Raw genomic sequence first — 27,602 nt, forward strand, 5'->3', positions numbered from 1 at the left:
CTTTTGGGCTTAGCCACTCTCTGTGAAATGTATGTGAATAAGCCTCTGAAAGAAAAAATGGAGCAAAGCACTGCAGCTAGTGCTTACATAATGTGTGTCATGTCGAAAATCCTCAAATTCATTTTCCTGTCCTGCTGGGCCAAGATGAAGAAGCACATATGGCGAGGAAAGCCACTTGCTGTTGGGAGACCTCTGCATTCCCTCTGCACAGGAAGGAACAATTTAGCCTCATCCCTCACTCTGTTCTGCTAATGTGGCACAAATCAAATGCAAGAGACAGAGCGTGAATGTGGATAAGTGAGAAGATGCAATTTCCTGTCTCATGTGGCTAAACGTTTCTTGTTAAGTGTCAAGTTTAGAGCTGAGTAAACAGTGGAATAATATATTTATGATTCTGTTTATGCGATTTGACTTGTGATTCAGTAAGAGCTTCTCCCTGTTTCCTTACAATTCTGTTACATCCAGAAAAAAACGTAGTTTGGCGTGGAGCATATACATGAAGACTAAATGGGCTTTCAATCCCTCTTTGGCATACCTACATTTTTGTAGATTTTGCATTTTCATGGAAGTGGAGAAAAGCTATCAGTAATATGGGTAAGCAAAAGAGATTACTGCAAAATGTCTGCATTTGTCAAGGAAAATATATACAACACAACATTAAATGAGGAAAAACAAGGTCATATATGTTTGAGCAATAGAAGAATTACTTGTGAAGAGCAAGATTGTATATCACCTCTTTCCTCAACAGTATGGTACAAGAGCTCATCATTTGAGGGCAAATGCCCCATGGAAGCTTTTCATAGCCCTCAAATGTGCCTTGAACATATCCAAGGAGTGAAAGTCAGGGGCTGCCAGTCATCAGGGTGAGCAGCACTTGTAAAGGAAGGTTGAGAATGGTGGCAGAAATAGCAACTAATTGGTAAGAAAATGGCAAGAGAAAGGGTCTGCAAAATTTGCTAAACATTGTGTCTGATTTATATTTCACTCTCCCTTTTTGCTTTTGGGAGGGAGGAACATAGCTAGCGTAAAATCTAGCGTTCATATTTACAGTCAAAAGTAAACCTCACACAAAAAGCAAAAAATGTTGTTGGAGGGGTGAGGGGAGAGGCTGTGGGAAAGGACGGGAAATAATTTTTAATGTCCTAAATGTTACTATACTTACTCTCTCCTATTATATCCCTTGTTCTAAAGTATTCTTAGTCTTCACATGAATACTCTCAGGGCATTAATAATTATTTCATTCAGTACTTCTGCTGGCAAAAATTAGGTCATCCAGTCAGGGAAGGCAGTTAAGGCAGAATACTATGTCAGTGATGTAGGCGACCTGTCAGACAATAAAAATCTAAAAGTGTTCTTACACTCACAAGGCAAAAGAGGTTACCAGGTAGAATACAGGGAAACAAAGGAAGTGAGCTAAGGGTTTATTCTAAAAGGCTCACCAGGGAGACGGTGGTTAGGATCACTTTTTGCTATTAGAGGATTTGTGTAGCTGGTAAATAAAAGGCCTTGCCTTTTCATATTTGTTTTGTCATGCACTAGATATTATTTTTCCTCTTAGTGAAGCTCAATAGATGGAATATGATGGGTTTATTAGATGTGTTACGCCAATAATATATTTTAGTTAGAGTTGTCATGGGTCATCTGTTATTTCCATTGAAAATATTTCCTCATAATATTATAACCTGTCACAAACACAATTTACACAAACCACTACTGCATAAAAACAATGGTGTGCTAAATTTGACTGGACTGCTCCCACTTCAGGCCAGATTATTTATACAGTTATAAAGCTAAATAATAAATAAAATAAGAAAATATATCTTATTGCATCATGTTTATTCTTTGTTTGCTCTTCATGCTGATTTGCAAATCATGAAACAAACATCCCCTTCCTTTCAGAAAATGAATGTTGTACATATCTGCAATATAGGCCCGATTTACTAACCACTGATAAAACAACAGCAACAACAACTGAGTTCTCCAGGTTTATAGGAATAATTGAAAGAAATACAGTAAAATCTACCAGGCTAGCATGGGGATTGGTGAGGTTCTGTTGGACAGAATAAAGTATAGGCAGTATACACAGCTGTATATCAAAAGTACTTAGAATTTACTTATGACTGGCCCTAGTCATCTTAATTCCACCATAAATTAAAAGAAAATAATAGTTTGGCATTCAGTTTCAGACAATTTTTATGTAGAACTGGAGGTAGGACAGCTAAAGAAGAGAGGAACAAGCTGAGTGTGAACTACACCTTATAAAATACTGTAAGATATAATCCCTCCTTTGCAGGATAAATCACTGAATATTCCAACACAGGAAATACTTCAGATAAAGACTGTTACTTCTTGGAGTCTCTGGTCAAACAGCTAGAAGAAACATTTCCAATGAGCTGTTTGTTTCTAATCAAATAAAATAGACGCCTATGGTCCTCAAGGGTACTTTTTAAATGTTCAGTTACATTTTAGTAAGTTAAATACCTTACAAATGGAAGTCATTGTCAGCTGACGTTTTGATAATTAATAGTAACATTCTTAGGCCATGTCTGCAAAGACTTGCCAACAAAGCTGGAAGAGTGGAAATTAAAAAAAAAAAAACAACCCACACTTACACACTGAAGCTGACTAACATAGTTACACTGGCAAAACTCCAATGTGTGGTTATGCCAGTAGAGGAAAGCTAATGTTAGTTTTGCATCTGCCATTCAGTGAGGTGATGTAACTGTGCTGGCAGGAGAGCATCTCTTCTTGGCATACATCAAGGGGCTTTGACAGCATGGCCCCAGCAGATTGGCTAGTGGCAGAGGCTTTTTAGTTTAGACAAGCATTGCATTTTGCATTGAAAAACTGGGTGATCTGGCAAGATAAAGCATTTAATTTGGAATAGCCCAAGAAAGCAGTTAAAGGAATCAATGAAGCTGGCTCTTTTGTCTGGCTACCATTTTGCAGGCTGCAGACTGTATTCCAGAACATTGAATCACGTTCGCTGAAAGGGAAGCAAATATATTATCTCATTGGTTTACAAGAACAAGGAGTGTTGGTCCCTTTATTTAGATGCTTTGCTACTATAACTTACAAATCTAGTGATGATTCTTTTTTTTTTTTTTTAATGACAAGGAGTCAGTATTTAGTAACTAGTAATTGCATTGTCATGTTTCTTTTGTCATGCAACTGCTCTCTTCATTTTGTTATACAATGACAGGTATTAGTTACAAAGTAGAAAAAACAGAAGTGACTTTTAAAATTTATTTTTAAGAAAGGAAAGGAAAAAATACCTTTTAGTTATCTCACTTAATTGAGTTGATTTTCCTCCAGAGATGGAATGTCCTATTTAATCATTACAGCAGATGTGCAAAAACAATCTGAATATATGGGAATGTAAACCAAAGGGATTTTCTGTTTAAAACATTGGCAACATCTTAAAAACATGCAATCTGTTGAATTCTGGGTTGGTTTTGAGCACTGGAAACACAGTACTAAAGAAAAGGCTTTCCTTTGTATTAATCATTAACATTTATAAAATATCTTGAGGAATGGAACGCCTTAATTTGTATAAAGTAGTCAACTAAAATATACCATATAAAATACAACTATTAATTGAGCTGACCTGAGTCCCATGTACTTTACACACAATTCACCATATTTTATAATTTCACTTTGATTACTAATTTGTTATTGATATTATTATTACTTAGGTTATTTAAATATCCATAGTGTGCAAATTGGAGCACATTAAAGCAAATTAAAACAAATTAAAATATGGTCCCTGTCTCAGTCTTCTTTATTTAGTTCAAGAATACAGAACAAGGTCAAGATGTCAAGAGTATACCACAGAGACAAAGAAAGAAAAAATATTAATAAAATCATTAGATAGTTCAGCAACACTTCTCATTTTTTTACTACAGATAGTTCAGCAACACTTCTACTACTATTTTAGGACTTGTAATGTAACATTTCCTAATTATCACTAGTACTATTATATGTCTTGGATGACACCTTCTCTTCCCCCATTTTCCTGTAAGTAATTTGGTAGTACTCAATTTTAAGAACAACTGTAAAAGCTGAAAAAAAATGTAGGTATATGTGAAGGCCGGTCCATCTCACTTTGATCCCTGGGAAAATCATGGAGCAACCCTTCTTGGAACACATTTCTGGGCACATGAAGAAGAAGGTTACCAGGAAGAGTCAACATGCTTGGCCGACCTGATTGCCTTCTGTGATAGGACATCTGGGTTTGTGGCCAAGGGGAGACGAGGGGAGAGCTGGGGACATAATTTACCTTGATTGTAGTAAAGTTTTGGCACTGTGTCCCACAATATTTTGGTACACGTTAGGATGTTGTAGTTTGGGTGAGTGTACAACCAAATAGGTAAGAGTCAGTTTGGATGACAGGGCTTAGAGAGTCGTGGATATAGGTCATACGCTACCTGAAGACCAGTAACAAGGGGTTTGTTCTGGGTCCTGTTTTGTTTAGCATCTTTATCAATGACCGGTAGAAGGTAATGGCATGCACTTTCATGAAGTTTGTAGATGGTACCAAATTGGAGGTAAATTGTTGATATGCTAAAGGAAAGGACTGTCATCCAGAGGCACCTAGACAAGATGGAGAAATAGGCCAGTGGGAACCTCATAAAATTCAACAAGGACAAATGTAAAGTTTGGCAAATGGAAGGGCAGAGCCCTTGCAATGGAACAGCCTATAAACTGACTGGCTGAGGAGCAACTCTGTGGAAAATGCCACAGAGGCCTTGCAGACAGCAAACTGAGCATGAGCTAAGAGTCCCACAGTCGCAAACAGGGCCAACAGTCTTCTAGAGTGTATTAACAGAAGCAGATAGATAGACTGAGGGAAGGGATTATGCCTCTTTACCTAGGTCTCATTAGACCACATATGAAATACTGGCCTCCTACTACAAGACACACATCAATAAACTGGATCAAGTTCAGCACAAGACCACCATGATGGCTGGTGACAGGAGCACTTGTTCTATGAGGGGAGACTGATGAAGCTGGGCCTGTTCAGCCTGGAGCAGAGATAGCTTTGGACATAGTGAACAGTAGCCCCTAGTGCCTACATGGAGGTCACTGAGAGAGTGGAGCCAGAACCTTCACAGTGGGTCATGGTAGGAGAGCAGGATACCATGGGCATAAATTGGAACAAAAGTAATTCAAACTGGATGAAAGGAAAACATTTTTTCCCTCTGAGGGCAAGTCAAGTTTGACTACCCAGAGAGGCTATGCAGTCTCTCTTCATCCTTGGGGTTTTCCAAGACCTGACTGACTGGATAAAGAACTGAGATACCTGGTTTGACTGCACAGCTGACCCTGTTTTCAGGAGAATATTGGGCTAGAGACCTGAGGTCCCTTCCAACCTGAACTAACTATACTTATAAATGAAACAAAATTATTCAGTTGAACTGATTCAGATTTTTGTATGTGCTTGTGGATTTTCAGCTTGAGAAAAAAAAATCAGTTTTTGATCTGGGACAAAAACTCTTTTTCACACTGAGAATGCTCACACAAGGGACAAGCCATTTCCCTCTCAGCACTAATGCTGACACCATTGTATAACACAGTAGATCAAAGAGTACTGCAGCTGTTTAAAAGTTAAGAGATGCGTTTACATCGTCTTTTCATGGCTCAGGCCAACATATTCACAAGTTTAGAGTTCAAATTTGAACAGTAGGAAACTGAAATATCTCAGTAGCTATGCCTCACTTTCTACTTGAATCTAGATCTAGTCTGACCTTGAAGACATTATCTATTCAGGTTGACAACAAATCTTGCCTCTTGTGGCAGATAATAACAGTGACTATACAGGAAATATCCCAGATTGTTAAAGGGAAGTGAACTGGCTTGTCTTCTCTGTATAGTGTTACCATAGCAAGAGCAGACGGATATGTGAACATCCCAGTGTGCCAGACTCACCTTGTATGAGATTAACTGTATTTGGGAGAATAACATAAATGTTTGGGTCACTCGTAGTTCCCCTGGGTATTATCAGCCAAGGCATACTAGGGTCAGCCCTGAATCAGTCACATCATCTTGTGGTGGACACATCTACTGCTGCATGCCTTCTGCACATAAATTCCTACCTTTTGGTATTGCTTGCAGAAAAGTTAAAATGATAGGTTTTATTTCAGGATTAAAATTGTTGAAAGTTAGGAATGACAAAGGGGAAAGCAGAGGTCAGATACTGACATCAGAGCAATTCTAATGCTGAATCTAGTAAAAATATGGATGACACTGTAGCTGGTGAGGGTGTAAATACAGAAATAGTTGTCAATAATGATGTATAAAAATTGTTACAGGACTACACAATATATTACTATCCAGGAGAAAGTAATTGCAACCTCACTAGAGAGGGCTGCACTTGAATTAAAAAAAAAAAAACAAACAACACATATATATATATATATAGATATAATGGGGCAGAATAGTTCAAAGAAGTGAGATATACCCTGAACGGGGAAAGAACAAAAAGAAGGTGAAAGGTAGAAGGAGGGTTTGTATGTGTATGTGGAGGGGATTGGAAGGGGAGGAGATACATATGACATCACCGCTCTACCTTGTTGGTCTTCTGAGAACCCCTCCTGAGGTACCTCAGAGATGGTCCCCTAAGATATCCTCATACTGCATTTTCTGTGGGAGTCAGCAAAATCTTGCCTTTCCATGAGAATCATCCAGGTAGACAAAGATTAAATTTAAAGCCTATCCAAGTTCTCACGTAAAAATAGTGTTTATGTCAGATCTGTCACATAAATATGTGGTTACCTGCTGAAGAAACCAAGAAGAGTCTGTAGGTCATAGAGAAACTTCAAAGACAAATTAGGAGTTTGCAGAATAGTTAGCTAAGCTACATTAAAACCACTCTGATTTTCTTACTGAATTCTGGTGTAAGTAAACACCTTGGTAATCAAATTGATGTCACTGTCTTGGAGGTTGAGAAGCATTGTGATATGATACCTATCCAGGTACTTGGACCCCTGGCAGGTGCCAAGTCAGAGATTTTCTGCCAATGTTTTTGTGTTTGCAATTTTCCCATTTCATGCCTCACCAGGAAGGTTTCCATACAGAGAAAATCCAGGTGTATACTTCAGATGGGAGCTGTAGGACTCTGAACAGATATTGCTTCAGATGATGAAGCATCAGGACTCTATGCCATCATATGACGTTTTAGATAAAATAAGGATACATGCATCTGAAGCAAATGAGGCAATTTGTGTCATGGTAGGTACAGCTGGGTTGAACCATGTAGCAGAATGGCAGGATTGGGCTTGAGAAGAATTATGGTTATCTTGAAATTATATAACTGATGATGTGCTTTGTCACATGACAAACTGTTATACTTGGCAGAGGATGCATATGGCATCATAAAAGAGTCCTACGTGTGCCTGCAGGAACAACTGTGTGTGTGGGTTGGCACTAGTCCTATGGCACTAAACAGATGCCCTGATGCAGAACTTTCTTCAGGTTAAGAATATGCCCCTATCTCTTTCCATGCATGACCCTTATTTGATAGATGCAGCTCTTTGCTGGAGGTAAAGCTCTGCTGTATCTGAGAGATGGAGCTATTGACCAAGAAAATACTGGTACTGTGATGAAAATGTGTCAAACTATGATTTATAGGCAGGCAAAAGGGCAAACTAAAGTCATGACACTTCACAAGGCTCTGCTATTGAGGTAATTCAATAGGAGAAATGACTATATGTTTGCCCTGGTGTACGTTTTTTCCCCTTGGTAAATCTGCACCTGGACAGACACATGAAATAATGGTGAGTTTTCACCAGTTCTGCTCTCTAGGAAGAACATAGGGAGTCCATACTAACAATGCTTATAGAAACCAGATTAACTTTAACATAGCCTAAAAGAGGTGGTAGTTCGTCCATTTCTCTTCTGAATTGGTGGACTCAGGTCATGTGAGATGATAGATGCACAGACAGTGAGTGAAAACTGATGAGATTTTGCATATATTCATTAATCTGATCTCAGAGAAAGACTGTCAAAGTGAAATTTAGAGCATGCAAAGCCAATTAACTAGAAACCAATAAAAACATTTTTGGGAACCAGTGTAAATGAATCCGGTCAGGTTTATACAGCAATCATGTGCCATCTCAGAGGAACATGAAATGTTCCAAAGCAAAGTTCTGCTTGCTGAATTGCTTGTACTCTCATAGTTTCTACCAAATCAGTGTCTTCTAACATTTGACATATTTTTGATATTCCTTATGTAAAATTAGATAACAAAGTCTGTGGAGCTGGGGCAGTGCTCTGTGTTCTGTGTTTGTGCACTTCCTGATATAGATGGTGTGAATATATTGCCTAAGATTTTTTTTTATTTTGTTACTGTTCAAATTAGACTTTTGCCTAAAGTGATAATTTTCAATATGCACCATGTTCCTTTGTGTGTGCTTGGTGGGTCACCAGCATTTCAGCACTACTGTTGGTTGTACTTACATGTGAAAAATACAAGGGAAAAATGTGTGTTAGAGACTCCTGTCTGTATTCCTGCTGCTTCCAACAGTTTAGAAGGTAACTACTTTTAAGGTGTTTCTCCTCCCCTAGTTTCTGCTCTCTCCTTAAACTTTTCCAGGTTGTTGTCTCCACCCCTGGAAATTCCTGTCCTCTGCTTCTGTTTTGGGTAATCTAAATTATGATTTTTGAGCTAGATTATAAAGCAGTGTAGGCTCCTTAAAAAGTCTTCTTTGAAAAGTCTTATTTTGAAAAGTCCTATTTTGAAAGTCTCTTTGGAGTGGACTTTGAGAGGTCTGGGGTTAGATGCAGCACAGAATGTATCCTGTGCAACATGCCACATACCCTCTGCACTGCAGCTAGGAACCTGGTGCTTGGTTCTAAAATCTAGTTCAGATTAGTGGGGGTTTCATCCTGCTTCAGAGCTAGGTAGGGAATTCACAATGGCCTTTCTGCAGAGAATTAAATCTGACAGAAAAACACTACTGGAGCAGTGTCACAATGAATTATAGAACAAAAAAGAAATCAGAGTGACACCAAGCAAGTAAACACTCAAGTAAAATCTTGAGAGATTTGTCGTAACATGAAGGAAATAGTTTTATAATGTACATATTATTCAGTCTAATTCTGTCCACTTATACTGCAGTTTAGTTAATTTCTTTTTCTAAAAGATCAGAGAGACAATTAATGAAAAATTATTTTTAGTAGTTTATATGTTTTGGTCAATTCACTTGGAGCAATTCAATGTAAATTAATTGAAGTTAAGGGAGTAATAATCAGTGGATTCATCCTGCTGCCATTGAACTTATTCTGACGTAAGGAATGGACTGAGCAAACATTTCTAGATAAGGCTGATACTTGAGTACAGCCATTGTAAGATTTCTGTTCACAAATTGCAAGTGAAATGCATGCTAAGGGCTGAAGGGACTTGTTTGATTGTTTGTTTTTCTTTTTGTCACTCCATTTTAGCTGCTTCCTTGCTCATTACATTGTTCCCATTAGCATAATGTATTGGTTGTGTTTACACAGCTCTTCCTGCCAACGGCTGCCCTGCAGTTGTACAGCCATTGGGGTAACCAGCTGTTACTTATTTAAGCCTCCATCATTTTGTATGACAGGGTAACTTAATTATGCCCTGCTTGAAGATGCTAAATAAAATTATCTTCCGAACAAGTGTACTTTGCCTAATATTTGTCTCTATCAGGTATTTGAACTCTGACACTTAAGCCACGTGCACTAAATAAATAAACACATGTTAAAACTAAACCAGGTAGCAAGTTGAATATTACAGAGTTAGAGGTTGTTTTATAGTATTTCAAGAGCACAGTTATCTCTTTAGCTCAGGTATAATGCGTATTTAAAAGACTTTGAAAACAGAAACTAATAAGCGGTTAATAGCATAATAAACCAGCAAGTAAGGTTGACCTTCTTGTATGTTTCGTGAATATAGGAAATAGATCTTCAGGCAGCATTGGTCATCTTTAAAAGACGAGATTGTAATACTCTATACATTTCAAATCTGGATCAGAAAAAAGATTGCTTTCTACTCAGCAATATATTCTAGTTATAAGATGGTGTCATTCAACAACAATGGTCTCTCTTTGTTATAGCAAACCATGTAGTTTTAAATTTAAACCTGGAGTATGAATTACTGCCAAGCCATACTTTTTTTTTTTTTTTCTGTTTTCCTGGTAACGTCTTCCCTTAGTTCTCTATAAGGCAGCTTACTTTCTCTCCCTTTTTCATCACTAGATGAATATGCATGTGAAAGTTACAATTTTGGGGTTGCCAACTGGCTCCTTGAGTTTTAAGTGTTCCAAAATGTCAGCTCCCATATTTTCAAATGGATTCTAGTTGAAGATGTGCCAATCTACATTAATTTATTTTGAACAGTTGTCCACCTGCCAGATTTTCTAGTTGATTTAGCCTTAGGGTCAATACAATCTGCGTTCAAAGTAGATAACTGAAGACTGATTAATAATAAACAACCTATATAAAGTAAGTTTTGCTAAAAGTTACCAAAGCACAAAAATAAAATGATTCTTTAAATTGTGCTGCATCTTATCTAAATGAATTGATCTAATTTGTGCAAATCAGAATGCATTTGACCAAAGAGAGTTTTAATTTTCTAAGTATTTGGAAGGTGTATGAAAGTGTTTTGAAGACTGGACTATAACTCTGGTAGAAAATTTTTTGAAATCTTATAATAAAAGCATTTTTTTTTTAATTAAATAAAATTGGAAATAAGGTTGAAATGAACCGCTGTACAGAATATCCAGCTGTAGGCCAATAAATACGATTTTTTGTTGCTAGAAAAGGCTACGGGCTTTGTATTGTTCTGTCAATGTGGGTTTCAGGATATATTTTGGCTTGTGTCCTGAGCTTGTGTTAGTTGTGAAAACAATTTTACAGCAGTTGACAGACTACTGCCTGGCTTGTTTCATCTTAGCTCTCTGAATACTGTATATGGTAAAGATCTAACAAACTTCTGAAGCCACTCATTAACAAAGCAACTGGGACTTAATTTCAATTAATAAGGAGTTAATGGGTGGAGATAGACTGATTGTAAATGGGAACACATTCTTTAAAAGGGCAAATAAGCACACACTCTTACAAAATGTGTAAAAGTAACCTCAGCTAGACCCAAGACTAAGGGGGGGGGGGTCATCAACATCATGCGTCTCCTACTGGTGAAGGACTTGGGATGCTGTCAGTGCAACATAACCTCCCCTTCCCTGTGTTCTGCTTGCAGAGGGCTGAATCTGTTGTCCTTAAGAACCAGAGAAGCATGGACAGGGTGTGTATCACCAGAGGAAAGGGATTGTTCATGTATAACAGATTTAGCTACATTATTAATGAGATTTTCCTGTAATAATTAAAAAACTTGAATAGTAAAAGCTACTATCATTGTAACGGGATTAATAATAATATTTGCTATAGTTTTGATTAGGCTGTAAAGACTTTAATTAGACTAACAATAAATACTTTGGTTGGCATTTTGCCTGTAAGAAAATCTTAAGTGTAACACAATATACCATAGAAGTCCTACTTCTGCATTTTGTTGAAGGTTCAATTAATGTATACTATAAGAACTACTTTTAAATAATCTCCTTCTTCAGTTTTTCCATGCAGCACAGACTTTTTCCAATATGCTTATTTAATAATGACTTTTTCTTACTGATATTTTGAGATTTATTAGCTTAGTTTTACAAACTGTGAGTATCTACTTTCTAGTTCAGCTTTTGGAGTTCAGTACTCCTGAATTTCGGGACTGACATACACATTACAAACAGTAGAGATTGCTCAGTGATTGACTACTGTGGCTTTATTTATACTAAGGTTGATGAGATGAATGGATCACATGGCCCTTTAAAAACCTTAATACTGCAATAAATGGTGTGCTGTGGTATATGTAAGCTGTGTGATAGTGAGATTTCTAACCTAACTTATAAGAAGAAAAAAGAATCAAATTACCTACCGGTATTTTAAATTATTTTGAAGGTCTGCAAGGTAGTGCTTAGCATTTTCCATGAGACGTATGTCCTCATGATGGACCAAATTAAAGAAGCAGACTTTAGTCTATTACTATTCTTAATAAAACATTGTAATAAGTGTGGCAGATGAAGTAAAGCTGAACATTTTTTTTCCGTTAAAAAATGTTGCTCATTCCCAATAAGCAGAATATTTGATAATGCAACATTTGTTTCAGTCTAATCTCTCCATCATTTGCCACAAAACAACATAATTTCTGATGCCAATGTTCTGTGATGTTACCTGTAAAACCACAGACTATGTCCACAGGGGTTACGCATCAACAAAAAGCTTTTTCAAATGTTGCAATTACAGAAGAGCTAAAGCATCTGAAACGGTATACTGAAACAAACAAAGGGAAGAGGAAGAAATGAACCCAAGGAATTAAAATAGGCAAAAAAGCACCAATTTTCTATAGTTTTATGGTTAAAGGTGACATTTGCCAATAGAAATGACAACTGGCATTAATGTCTACCATGTTGAGAAAGTACCATGTTACTATGAATCACAGAATCCAAGAATCATAGAATGGTTTGAGTTGGAAGAAACCTTTAAAGGTCATCTAGTCCAATCTCCCTGCAAAAACCAGGGACATCTCCAACCAGATCAGGTTGCTCAAAGCTTCATCCAACCTGACCTTGAATGTTTCCAGGGATGGGGCATCCACAGATTCTCTGGGCAACCTGTTCCACTGCCTCATCACCTTCACAAAAAATAATTTCTTCCTTATGTCTCATCTAATTCTGCCCTCTTTCAGTTTAAAATCATTACACCTTGTCCTGTCACTGTGGGCCTTGGTAAAAAAATCTCTCTCTGTACTTTCTTATGAGCCCCTTTTATACATTTAAAGGCTGCTATAAGCCTTCTTTTCTCCAGGCTGAACAATCTCGACACTTTCAGTCTCTCTCCATAGGAGAGGTGCTCCAGCCCTCTAATTACTTTCGTGGCCCTCCTCTGAAACCACCTTTAAAGGTCTATGTCTTTCTTGTACTGGAGACTCCAGAGCCGGACGCGGTACTCTAGGTGGGGTCTCACTAGAGCGGAGTAGACATGCTGACCACGCTTCTTTTTATGCAGCCCAGTCCATTATATGATTGACTTTCTGGGCTGCAGGCACACATTGCTGACTTCTATCCAATTTTCCATCCACTAGTATCCCCAAATCCTTCTCTGCAGGTCTGCTCTCAATCAGTTCTTCAATGGGTCTGCATGTCTCCTGTGTTGTCCTATTAGACTCTAAAATAGTAACCGTACATTGTCAAGAATATTCACAAGCCATGAAGCCCGTTATTATAGCATCATTAGGTTTATATATTAAAATCTCTTAATCTCTCAGCAAGAACAGTGTGATTATATCAACATTATATAGTGGGCATCACCCCAAACTGGGCAAATTCCTGGGAATGGTTTGGGAGAGTGTGAGTTGGTCTGGGCCCAGCCCCACTCATGCCAGGAGCACTCTAACAGTTTAACAGTGCAGGCAGTAAAATCCTAGTTCCCAGGCCTATACTGTAGCATTTTTTCATTGTTTACCATATAGACACAGTGGTAGAGTATTATATTAGTTATTTCCCAGCCCAAGACATCAACTATTTTTTTTATTTGATACATTGCAATGATATCCTGGTACCCTCTGTGTGACAAAGGAATAATTAGGAAATAGTTAGGAAATTAAATGAAGAGACACACAGAGTTGGACAACCATTTCTGGTTGAAGGAGAAGTTGTTCCCAAATGTCAGGACAAATTAGCAAATCTTTCTGAAGTGACTGTCTTCAAATTCCCATTATCTGAGTTTCAGGAGTTGTCTTTGTTTGGGATACACCTGTCCTATTCTACCTCCATAGTAAAATCAAGTATGGAGAAGTCACTGGAAAATTTTTGGATGAATTAAGATTAATTTTGCGCATGTGGTGAAATAACACTTTGGAGGGAAAACTATGCAATGCAAATTTTACAATGTGCAGTTGTGGAACATGCCATTTTCCAAAGAGCAGTTGACAACTCTGAGTTCTCTGTATCTGCTTCTCTTAAAATAACAAATACAATGCTTAAAAAAAAGACCTATTTAAACCATTCCTTTCTTTGCATAAAATAATTCATGAGTAGAAGGGGAATACTTATAAATATTGCAGGAGAGGTCAGAGTTAGACAAGTGGAAAATCTGAACAGTGAAATAGTTACCATAATTCAGTTTCTGAAATGCACCTATATACACATTCCACCAAGGCTACAAGTTTATATAGCTCCTCTCTCATCCAAGCTTTAATGAAAGTTCACACTTTTTAAATCTAGCACATATTTCATTTGAAATCAGTTATTGGATCTTTCATTTCTCTTTAAGTTTCTGAAAGCAACTGAAATGTACAGATAAAAATAAAGAAGATTTGTTTTCTCAGTTTTCTCTGCAATGTACAGAGTTCAGCCTCAGTTTCCTGTTTGAGATAATAACCTAACGAATGTTGTACTTTCATGTTTGTGAGAAAGCTTTGACTTTTCCTCTCAAAGCCCTTTTGTTAATTATTGGCACCTTGTCAGCCTTGTTACCGCCCTGTTTGTACTCTCCTGGTTTAAATATATTTGCCTGCAGCCAGCCTTTTTGATGCTGATTTTTTGGTGTGGAATCCATTGCATGGCAATTCTTTCTGATTTGTGAGCACAACTGTGAAACGTGAGTGTTGTCATCCAGTCAACTTTTTAGCAAGCAGCAACACATGCAATAGCAATTATAGTGTTATGGCATGTGCATGACTTTAAAAGAAGAAAGGGACTGTCTTTTTCTAACTCCTCTAGATTCTGCAGCAGAGCGAGGATGGCTGTGAACGCTTTCAGAGTTTTTCTGAGACTAAAAAGACTTGTGCTCTCTCTACGACAAATGGAGAGGGACTGTTTTGCTGTCTTTCTCAGTCTGTGGGATGCCTGTGGATAGATGGCATGTATCTTTATTTTATGATATATCATTTATCTTCTGGCGATAAATGATCTGGTAAAGGCTTCCAACAGCTGAGAGTGAAGACAAGAGTGGCGAGAGGGAATGAGAGCAAAAATCCCTTGTGGGAAACAAAGCTGGCTGCAGTTCTGGCCTTAAAAATTGAAACTGACTGAAGGAGCTGAGAAGATTCTCATAAGAGACATAAAGTATTTGGGAACAAGGAAAAGGGAAAAATTAAATCATAATTCAATCTTCTGCTCTGTTACTGGCAGTGTGGGACACATTCAGGAGTGCCTATCTGGGTGTATCTGTCTCAGCAGGATAGTTCAGACTCCAGTATTTGATTCTGAGGCTGTTTCTTTAGCCTGAGGAGAAAGGCACTTCTAAAGGGCAAATTGTGGTGTCTGTCTCACAAATGACCTGAACCCTTTCTTTCCCATTTGTGAGACAGACAGAGCATGTGTCTGAGTGGGGGTCTAGATCATTTACATGAGACACAGTCTGTTGCGTGGGATCCTTTGTCAGTTGTGGAAGTGGAAAACTGTACATAAGAAGACCTATATCAGTTCTGGTGTGGGTTTGGGGTGGGGGATAGAGATAGGAGGGTATTTAGGCCTCAAGTTTTTCCTATAGTATAATTTTTCTTTTTCTTGTGTTACCATGATTTTAGTTTTCTGTCTCATATCTTCTGACAGTCAAGAACAAGGAGCATAGGTATAACAGTCTTTGTTACATCTGTGAAAGGCATTATTGGAAAAAAAGTTTGTAGTTCAGAAGGGTTTTTAGTGTGAGTAGTGCTGAAATTCATTTGTGGGTAACTATGAATCTTTGTGAGAAAGGGACCTTTATTCTCCTGTAACTTAAAGTGAGCTACCACTGTGAGACACATGAAAAATTATTCAGACCTCACATCTTATTAAATTGTACTACTTTTGTAGCTTCTTGATTTTTAGAGCAGCTAATTCTGTAAAAGTTACAGGTAGTTATGTTCCCAGAATAATAAAAGTACCCAGAATGCACAGCCATAAAACATCACTGTCCTTTTGTCAGGGATAAAAAAGTCAGACAAAAGTCAAACCAAGTTTGTGGCAACCTGTTTGCTAGACTTGTGCTTCATCAGGCTACAAGAAGGGAGATTACAAAGATGGGAAGGATTAGATGCAGGGGATGTTTCTATCCTGTAATCAGACTCGCAGATTGCAAGTGACCACTTGAAAGGAAGCAGGGCCTGTTGCAATAGGACAAGGGATCATGGTTTTAAATTAGAAAAAGGTAGATTCAGACTAGATTTAAGGAAGAAAACTTTTACAGTGACGGTGGTGGAATACTGGCACAGGTTGCCCAGAGAGGTGGTGGATGCCCCATCCCTGGAAACATTCAAGGCCATGCTGGATGGGGCTCTGAGCAACCTGATCTGGCTGGAGATGTCCCTGCCCCTTGCAGGGGGGTTGGACTAGATGACCTTTAAAGGTCCCTTCCAATCCAAACTGATCTATGATTCTGTGATTCTAATAGGAAAAGGAATGAGGCCCAGGCTGTCATTGACAACTAGTCTGCAGCTAAGTATACAATTGCATTAGCGTATGGAGTAAGACTCATGTACATGCCACACACAGCGTACATGTAAGTATATGTTCAAAGCCTTCCTCTCAAGGTCTAGAAAGTTTCCTGAAGCCCTTCTTTCTCATTAGCTTCATTAAAGAGTAACTATTAAGGGTGATCCATGGAAAACAGGATACCTGAGGCTGAGCTCTCTAAAGACTATATTCACTATTAGAAAACTGCTCTGTCAAAAAATTCCCAATTTGCTATCGTTTAATGTTTCAGTAATTATAGTGGCTGGTTCAAAAACACAACAATCAGCAGAAATATATCTCACTACATATGAACTGTAATCTGCAATGTGAAACTATCTGTGATTTGGATTTTTTTAAATAGGCTGTTGTGCTGGTTATTTCAATTAAATCCACAGAAAATACATTAGATGTAATGATATAGCTCATGCAAAATACTGACACTACGTACATTGAAATCCTTGGGCTTTTATTATCTTAGTGAATGCATGATCAGATTTAGAGTTTATTCACTTATGAAGCTTACTTGAATGTAAACCTTCAGGCCGACATTGTTTCTCTTTAGTATTCATAACAGCGTGGCACTGTGAGACTTCTCATTGAAAAAAAAAATCATTGAAATCTACCATAATGCACATATTTGTTGCTAATATGACTAGTACTATTACACAAATATATGGATTTTACCCTATAACATCCAGAGGTTCTTTATCCTTTTTTATTGTCTGACTCTTATACTGAACAATGAGAGAAAGATGAACCTAACAGCTTGGGTATTTGATAGGGATTTTAAAAATACGTATTTAAATGCCAGGCATTGTTACAGATTCAGCTACTTAACTGCCATGACTTGTATTTTTAAAAATGTTAAGGCTTCAAAAAAGAATTTTTTTCATGTTTAATGGAATTTTCATATGCAATACAGTTTGTTAAAGGTATTATTTCCATTGATTTAAGGTTTGAAAATCCCATTAGGAAATATATGCATCTTTAGGAACCAAGGTACTTTTTCTTTTGGACACCACTTAATGCAATGCTTAACCGTAAAAGCCACTGCTGTGCCAATTTAATTTGAGATCAACCAATTTGGTTCAGAGATAAATGGATATGTCTTTGGTGTTGTTTCCATGTGAACATGCATCTGCACAGAGGTCATTCCACAGAAATCTGGAAAAACCTGCTCATCAATGTAACTGTGTGAGGTTGTCATTAGAGGTGTTCATGCACAGTGTAGGTCAAGCTCTGCTTTCAGGCACACCACTGTCGTTTTGGAGCTTGAAAGGAGTGGACTTACTTCACTGGTGTGAGAATTGTGTATATTTCCTGCTGTATCGTCTTGAGGTATTATTGAAATGAAGGGAGGTGTTGGTCCTATAACTGTCCTCAGAACAATAGGAGGACAATTTTAATTGTCTTTTCAGTCTAGTGGTGTCTCTGAAAACAAGTTCAGTTTCTTAGAAATTTTGGAGCATTGTCAGTCTTTTCTTAACGAGTAGATTGGGCTGTCCCTCATTTTATGGTAATATGTGCCAGTTTTCTGTAAAATTATACAGATACTTTGCAAGCTGGCTCAGAGCAGGAGTCCACATTTCCAAAATACATTTGTCACATTTCCTACCTAACGTTGCTTTAAGTGAGAGCACAGTTTATTTGTGATCTCTAAGGAGAAAGTATCTAATGGAAAAAAACTTTCTAAGCTGAAAGACATTAAAAAATGTTCAACTATAATAGTGCCTGCACACCAGTCTATTATATCTTTACTTTTCTGCCAAGGGCCAAGTTACCCAAGGGCACTTAATAAAAACAGATGATCAGAAGCTGACAGTGCAGACAGACTTACTACCTTATCTCTGACTTAATGTGATAGTATTGGCCAGTGCTTAAAATCATGCCTGACAACAATGTCAGTGAATCCTCTGCCAAGGCAATGAGCAGGTTTTGCTTCAGTATCTTTTTCGGTATAACATGATTACTGAGAGATTTCCTACTTAGTTGAGGAAACCACACAGAACTGTAAAGTAAAATTGTTGTTTCATAAAATGTCTAATGAAATATAATTTTAGAAGGAAAAATAAATGTTGAGCAGAACTACCATTAGTATTTCTTATTTACTATCTGAATAGTTCTCCAAATAGAAATTTTTCTTTGCTGTTCTTAAGGAGTGATCATTATAATTTTCTTTTATGGGACTGTGGAAGACGAGAGTTGATTTCTTTTTATAGGTCCTAATAAACACTAGATAGACTCACTCAGAAATGTCAGACTTTTCCTTTGTATCTGTAGGGGACTGAGGTCCTTTTTGTTATGATTTCATAGTTCCCTGATTTTCCAATTTCTTTGTTAGGACTGTAACTTATTAATATGTTTATTGTGTGCCAACAAAGCATTGTGACTAGAAATCAACAGTAAGGTGGAAATGTTAAAGAGAAACAAAAACCGCTACAATAAACTCAAGAATATTCAAGCTTCACTATGGAGAAACTATTTTTTCTTTCAAGCTTGAAACTCAAAGAATATATCAAAGATTAGATTCTGTATTATGCTTGCTGCCGGTTGAACCATGCTGCAGACACTACTGAATCACCACGTGGCATATTGTTGTAGACACTTCTGTGTGTTAAAGTAGATGACACAAGGGGAAACCTATTGTCACTCCTCTTTTCCTGTCCAGAAAATGTAGTTGCTACAACATCTTGATTACTTTTATGAGAATGAAGTTTAATAAATATTATGTTTTTTCTACCACCTACTCTTACGATTAAAAAGAAATGAAATGGCCATACTTGACTAAAACTAAAGGGAACCAAAGTCAAGGGTCCTTCTGATGTATGTACAGAAAAGGAAAAGTGTTATTGGTTCCTTTTCCACCTAATATTTTTAAGTGAATTACTTTATTTTCTTTCCTGTATTAAATCAGTATAACAAAGATTTTTCTGTTGTTTCTTTCCTTCTTTAGATGTACATCCAGACAACAACACTTACTGTCTCCATGAGTTTAAGCGCTTCTGTGTCTCTGGGCATGCTCTACATGCCCAAGGTTTATATTATAATTTTTCATCCAGAGCAGAATGTTCAAAAACGGAAGCGGAGCTTCAAGGCTGTAGTGACAGCTGCCACAATGCAAAGCAAACTGACCCAAAAAGGAAATGACAGACCAAATGGAGAGGTCAAAACCGAACTGTGTGAAAGTCTTGAAACCAACAGTAAGTCATCTGTAGACTTTCCCATGGTCAAGAGTGGCAGCACTTCCTAATAGATGTACGTTCACAAGAATGCACTTTCTATTAATAATAAACTTTATTCTTTTTGTTCCTTGTTCTGCATGAATCCAGAGATGTGACAGAATTCATGTACTGCTGAATGCAGGAATGCCTAGATTTGTTTCAAACAAATTGTTTTTCCCAGGAGGCTAGTTTAAAAAAAAAAAAAGAAAGCACAAACAGATTTTGGAAAGCCACATCTTTTTAAAATTATCTGGTTTAGCTAATGCTAATTTGATGTGTTGTGCATTGCTGTGCCAGTCGTGATATGTCCTGACAGTTCATAAGGTCTATTTATGGTCATCATTGTATATTCAAAACTCAGAAATTGTTGAAAAAAATATAGTGAAAACAATTAAAGTTATTTTTATTTTACAGTTAGATATGAAAGTGAAAATAATGTTTTTTTTTACCTTTCCACCTTAACTTAGTATTTGTTGACTTGTTCATTTATCACAACTCGTAAGTACTAACACTTCCTAGAATAACACTTCCCATCCAGGTTTTCATTGTGGTCTTACTCATCTTGGTATAAAATCCTGATAATTCATATACAGCTTAATAATTACATGGTCTGATATGTCATGGGTTAGTAACGGAAAAAAAGTTCTTTCCCATGTCAGAAAAGTTCTTGAATCTTGCCACATCTCTAAATTGTTTTGGTATAGAAGAAAACAGAGGTTATAGCTTCCATTTCCACCACAGTCTTATAAACTGGACTTCACAATAGTAATAATCAAATATAAGCTTAGTAGTAATGGAGAACTGGTTGCTATGGAAGAGTTAGAGGTCATATGGGATGGACAGTAGCTGTTACTGTTAAAGACAATTTTTCAGTTATTTTACTGCAAGTGAGGGCTTTTTATTTTATTTTTTTATGATGTTGACAGGAGATTGAATAGTATTATTTTTCTTGAATACATTCAAACAAGTCAATACCAAGTTAGCAGAAAAATATTGTACTTACTTCAGAAAGTGGAACCCCCCACTGAATGCTACAGAGTTTGCCAGATTGAAAACTACATAAAAATAGTCCATAAGTTTACCATACTATAATTACTGATGCATGGAGGATACTGAGTGCAAACCAATTAACTTTAAAAACTCACGACCCTTTGAAATGTGCAAATCTGCTGGATTGAGCTATGGGTTTATACAGCTTCAGGTATAACAAATGACAAAAGGAGAAAAAGCAATGAAATTCCTTGTGGATCAAATAATAACATGGAAATATGAAGAACTCCGTAATTTCTCAAATCTTCAGAAGTCATAGAATCATAGAATCATAGAATGGTTAGGGTTGGAAGGGACCTTCAAAGTCACCAAAAGAAAATTCTGAAGGGAGAGGTGGATTTTGCTGAGTTTGGAAAATTATACATTGCTGAGGAAAGGTCAAAGGAGGGATTCCACAGTAGGGTGAGAGAGTGTTAATAAGAAAGTCTTGGGTATCTGATGTTTATCTACTGTACCTAATTAGGAAATGCTGTGCCTGGTATTCCTTAAACTATGATTATGCATAATTCATGGAAACAGCTGCTATTGGAAGCAAGTCTGCTTCCCCAGTAGTGTGATATATGCATGGTAATGCTTATTTACTGTGCTCTAACCATGATTTTAACAGTAGTACATCTATGTAATTCTGAGCTCACTAGGAGTACGTCCTGATTAGGCTTTGATCCAGACATCGTAATGCTTCATAGGCAAAAATTCAGAGTCAACTCATTTGCACTCCAGAGAGCTGTCCCTGTATAACTGAGCTCTTGGCCTCAAGATAGGGTTCTCTCTTCCCTAAAATTGTTCTGTACCATTTGGCTTTGATGAGCTTCCCTCTTTTCTGCCAAAATAGTTATTGTCAAAACTTTTGGAGGTTCCTGTGAATCATCAGTGCACAATGCCATATAAGTCTATTTTGCTAGGTCAATAGTAACAACCTCTCAACATTGCAAAATTTCGTCTTGCACTGACTCCATTGTAGATCTTTCTTTTCAGTGATAGTATACAAAGCTGATCACAAAAAAACCAGGCTATTCCTAGTATGCCAGAAATGAGTAATAAGTGTTTCCCACCATTTCCCAAGCACAAATACTGGTAGTGACAACAATGGTCATAACTAGGTAAGAAATAAGATGAGGCAGTCAAGTAATTCCTTTTGCTTCCCACCCAGAGACAACTCTGCTCTATCTGGTTTGTCCTGTTCCATGTAGCAGACTTTATTCCATGCTATCCCCTGTGTGGATATAGTAATATTTTTTTTTTTTGTGGAAAGACATTCATATTCAGTGCAAAACAAATTGTATCTGGGAAAGAGGATGAAAAAAAAATATCCGGATGCAATTACAGAAGGCATAACAATGACAAGTACTTTAAATGCACATAGGTCAGATCACAATAATAATTCTAAATTGCTTTAGATCCTCTTTTATTTTATTATTTTTCTTCTTGTCTCATTCCAACAGCAATGTAGTAACTGGATCTAGAAAAGAGTGTTCATTCCCAGAAACATTTTGAGCCAAGTCTGTTACTTTTTCTGGCCATCTCTGTTTGCCAAATGTGGTTCATGTTATTACTATGAAATGCTAACAGTCTTAAAGAGCAGGACACCAGCTGTTGAAGCTTTCACATCACCAAACAGAAACTGTAGGCTTATTACAGTTAACTATAAAGACACTTGCAATATTTATCAAGTCAAAAACCATTGTTTGAAGATGAGATTAGATTTAATACATTTCAAACTACTATCTACACTAGTTTCCTGTGCTATCATTTTTTAAAGTAAGAACACTCAGAACTTAATAGGATAATTTTTGTTTCTTGATTAGTCCTAGATTAATTCTGTCAAAACTATTTAAGTCTCAGATATGCAAGGAAGTTACAGCAAATTAACAAGTTACTCTAAATCAGCTGAGGTATAGTAACTAACTATTTTTGTATTTTGAGCTTCTTGCAAATGTCCTCACATAATTCAGCTTACTGAGTTTTGATAAATCCGATTACGTTACATCGCTGTGGGCTAAAAACATACACATGGAAAGTTATCATAGAGCTCAGCTGATACAGGGTAATGTGGTAAGCTAGCTTAACCTAATCACGTATCTGAGCCTATTTTCAAGGCGAGGGAAAAAGAATAAGCTCTTCTCCTTCTGTCCTTTTGTTCCCAAATGTACAGAGTTTGCAGATGTGCATTTATTTGTTATTTCTTAGCTGGGCACAAAATCCTTTTATGCTCTAAGGAACTTGGTACCATTTCAGCAGTCCTGCATTATTTTCAGAAGGAACTTAATGGGCCAAAGGAAAAATAGAATGCTCTCAGAAATCCAGCTGTGGGACCATCGGAGAGTTCAGATGGGAGCAGAACATCACATCTCAAAGATCTGAAAGATGTAAATGAGGATATATTTGCTCCAAGTGTCCCAATACATGCAAATAAATCTATTTCATGTTTATACTCAAATACTGTGATCAATTATGTGAAAGACTTAATTAATATGCCAAAAATAATCCTGTCATGAATTAGCTCGTCCAGACACAAAGTACTGGAGCTATCTGTGCAAGGGGAAATAAGAAATATTACATTTTGCAGCTTCCTTTTGATTAGTCATTCTTATATATACATTGTTAGGGGACAAAAATTATAGTGATATGTGAATTATAATGGTCTGGTTCTGCCGTATCTTACAAAATGACAAATGCAATATTAGAATAAAATTGCTTAGAAACCCAAAGAAAACATGAAGAAAAAGCAAGCAGCAAACTCAGTTATTTATACTAGCTAGAATTATTTTGCAGAAATTTTAGTGATCTTTGATTTAGTTTAATCTTTGGCGCAGGAGAGAGAAACTGTCATTTCTTGGTTTCTGTAGTTTGTTCTCAAACTATTTGATTGTTGGGCTGGATTTAGGAGTTACCATGAAGAAATATTTTCCTATCCCTCTCAGCTGTTCCCACAGCTGAGAAAAAAGAAAGTGAAGGAAGGAAGGTATGGGAGATAAATTAAGATCTTTGAATCTATAGACCAGACAACTTTTGTGACATCAAATTATTTTCATTCTGCCAGCTACAGTCTTCACTGCCATAAGTAGAACATGTCTGTAGCAGACAGAATATAAAATATATTTGGAAAGTCAAATTCCTCTCTATGCAGTGTGACATAAACCTTACTATAGAGATAAAAAAGAGACTCAATCTCCCAGCAGTCTGATTTGCCATGTACCCAACTGGTTTAAAACTGCCTGTGAGACCTGATGTCACCACTTCCCTCTTCCCACCACTACATTAACACAACAGTGGAGACTTGGGCCATATTTTTTACAACAAATGGGTAAGATATAAGGGCTAGAAGCTGACACAGACTACTTCCACATAAGATTGACAGTTGTTCTCTTTTACAATAGTAAATATGTTTATCTTTCTCAACATATTGCCTCATTCTGATCCAGGGGAATCAGCTTTGCTCAAAGGAAGACACGATCAGCTGGCCATCAACATAAGGAGTCCATAATAGCTGGCAGCTCTAAAATACAACCTAGGCACTGATAAGCATTTCTACTGGCCCACTTATATGCAGATGATTTGTATCTGAAGGCTCTCCAGAGAATATGTGCTGTAGGCACTAGCTACTCAGTTTTTCTAACTTGGAAAGATGTTTCCTGTGTTAGGTTTTGCTCCTTTTAGGGAGCATAAGCCACCTCCTAGATGGACAGCCCACCACTAGCTGCAAAGTCATCTTCAACTAGTAGAAGAGAGAGAAAAATCCAAGTTCTAAATTTAAAAAAAAAAGTCTATACAGAAATCAGCCAAAGTAATACTAGACAAATAGTATGTTAAAATTCTGTTACGGGTATGCTAAAACTATTCATCATTGTTCCTCTCTTTTGACCTCTGCATCCCCAAGTCATAAACAAAATAAGTTATCATCAAGAACACAGAACCTGAGAACCAACTTACCGCTTATATATGTGCTGAAACTTTCTTATTTTATTCCATGAACAAGGGCCATTTATTTGGAAATAGTTAGACACTGTCTGACTTCAAATGCTAAATATGTTTGGGTTTTTTTTTCTCCTCTCTTGATTCTAAAAATCCTGAACTTTGGTTTTTGTTGTTGTTTGTTTTTGTTTTTGTTTTTTTTTTATTTACAGCCTCTTCTACCAAGACGACCTATGTCAGTTACAGCAATCAGGCAAACTGAGCAAGGATGAAATTCACTCGAAGACCTGCATAATGGAGTCTTGCAGACATAGACTTTACCACCACTGGAATTCAGTCTTGGAAATATCAATAGACTGCATTCAAATCAATAGTCAGTCTCCTAAAGGACAAGGATTAAACAAGAGGCAAAAGGCAAAAGAGACAGGGGAAGGAAAAGTCCAGTTTTATAACATAGAGACAGTGTCAGTCTTCTGAACTGTTCACAAAAGGAAGCAAATCACAAAAGGGAAACAAATGTTAGCTTGTGAAAAAAATGCTGTTGAAATAAATCATGTCTGATGTTATATTTGTAAGTACTTTTTTTGTGATTGTGACAATTTCCTTTCCTGTCCTACATTGTTCAACTCGTAAAAGAAGATGAGTTTGTTTCTTGTGACGGCTGACTGAATTAAGTCCTGGGTTATGCTAAAATAAATGCAATGGTCAACGCATGCTGATTTTTATACAAAATAATTTATTTCTAATAATAAAGGAATGTTTTGAAAATGTTGAGACTTGTTTTGTTGCAGTTTTAAGGAAAAAAAAAGTCCTTACACTGTTGTCTATTGTTTGTTTAGAATGTGCAGTAAAGGTGAGTGTACAAATAAAATAATAATCGTGGCATCAGAAGAATGCAGTGTAAACTCTAAGCATGTGTGTGTGTGTGTGTGCGTGTGCACGTGTGCGTGTATGTGTGTGCATGCCTGCATGCGTGTGTATGTGTGTGCTCTGCAGTGTGTGAATTTATTTGTTCAAAGCTTAGTGACTATATTTTCCAATGGAAGGATTTTTCCCCCTTCTCACTCTCAAAGTGCATTTTATATGTTTGTAAAGTGAAGGAATCCTAGCAGTAATTATTTTGTATGATCGTGTTATATTTTTGAACCTCCACTAATAATTTTATCCTTTTCATTTCTGGAACTTACAGTTTGTAAGACTTTATGACAACTAGACTGGCTTAAGCTGAAAGTCTATTCAGCATACTATCCTGTCTCTGACAGAGGGATGTAGCAGATGCTTATCTCAATAAAGGTGACTTTGAAATAACAGGAGAGAAATCAATGGAGAATTTGACAGTAACCTAGTGGATACTATTGCCTTATTAACACTTTAAAATCAAAGAAATAGGTGTCCATCTACAATCTTCACATCTTCTAACTCCCATGTCAAATGATTGTGTGTGCGTTAGAAATGATCATGCAAAGAGAAAGAGAAATTTATATAGATATCTGTCATGTTAATAAACCCCTCCAAAGAAGTTTTAAAAAGACAGCTAGGGACTTTCCACTTTGTTACTGTATCTGTGAAGTTCTTTAAGATTTTTCCACTCCATACACTTCTTACCATTCGTCAAGTTAATGGGTCTTCACAATCAATGGGTTATTAAATGTTATTTCTCCTGAATTAGCCTGGATGGCTCCTTGTGCTTTTTTCCACGAAGGAGAATGTATCTTACAACATGTCTTAAAGAAGTTGTGGTGGGTCCTAATTACATGAATGAAAGCTGAAGTATCTGAAACTGAATCTCTTTCTATTACAACGTCAACATCTAAACTCCAGCAGTCAGCAAAATCCATGACAGTGAATTTCCATTTTCAAAATATTTGACAAAACATAGTTATTTTTTTTCCAAGCATTTAAATGCCTGAATTATTAACCGATGATTGCTTTGGTATAGTGTGGTATTGTGTGCTTGGTATGTGTGATATATTGTGTGAAAATTCCTTTTTTGACTATGCCACAAGCACATCAGTCTCAAACCCATAAACTAATACGTGCTTCATTTTAAGCACACAAGTAATGCAGCTAATACAGACACCTGTAAAAAAATTTTGTAAAAACAGTTTTAGTTCTGTTTCATTAGCTAACATCTTATAAAATTGAAGGGTTTTTGTGAAAATGGATTGATTGGATCAATGTTTTAACAAGACAGACTTCCATGTCTAGAATAGATTTCCTAAGAAAGAAAGAGAGAGAGAGTCTGTTTTATCTGAAAACCAATGTTTTGGAAGTTTATTTTCAAGAAACCTTTGAAAAGTTTAGTTTTTAATCCATGACAAAAGAAATTTCAAATATTTTGTCTGTAATGTCTATACATAATAACATAAGCATAATGACGTGCATTTGAAAAAGCAGTGCATAGGAATTGCCTTTATACATTTCATATACACACAAACATATTTTTTATACATATAAAGATTAGTATATGATATATGAATATCTTCCAGTGTCACAGTAGTCTAAAGAAAAAGTTATTCAGAACAGATTTATTGAGACAAATATACACTTTTTTTTTTTGTTGAACAGTAGGATAAAAATGAAATGCAAATTATTCTATGCATTTTCTGTGTCATTCTCTTTGAAACATGGAATATATTAAGCTTATGAGTCTCACTGGTATTAATATAACTCATCAGATAAATGAGCACACAATATGAATTATGTAATGAATTGAGCTTTTCAAAACACAACAGAACGGCACTGGTCTACAGGTTTCACTTCTATAGAGTAGTTATGTGCAGTTTATGCATTTGCATAGAATGGTGCATATCTGCCTCCTCTAACTGTGATCGAAAGTACATTCTTCTGTTGTATCCCTTGAGGACTACGGAAGAAAAATGCATTTGTATGTTTGAATGAAATGACG

General features: G+C 36.7%; 1 protein-coding gene across 3 annotated transcripts in view; it reads left to right on the forward strand.

Moving 5' to 3' along the window:
• Nucleotides 1-26,359, forward strand: part of GRM8 (glutamate metabotropic receptor 8) — a 343,105-nt gene extending 316,746 nt beyond the window's left edge. The window contains exons 9-10 of one of the 3 annotated variants that reach the window (XM_086739982.1): nucleotides 19,465-19,766; nucleotides 24,907-26,359. In XM_086739982.1, the coding sequence (XP_086596108.1) occupies nucleotides 19,465-19,761 (297 nt within the window). In that variant the 3' untranslated portion in view covers nucleotides 19,762-19,766; nucleotides 24,907-26,359. The remainder of the gene's footprint in view (nucleotides 1-19,464; nucleotides 19,767-24,906) is intronic. The other 2 variants (XM_086739981.1, XM_086739983.1) reach the window with 2 other exon arrangements.
• The last annotated feature ends 1,243 nt before the right edge of the window (nucleotides 26,360-27,602 follow it).

Source organism: Chlamydotis macqueenii, chromosome 1, assembly GCF_036417535.1.
Source record: "Chlamydotis macqueenii isolate bChlMac1 chromosome 1, bChlMac1.mat, whole genome shotgun sequence".
Lineage (NCBI taxonomy): Eukaryota > Metazoa > Chordata > Aves > Otidiformes > Otididae > Chlamydotis > Chlamydotis macqueenii.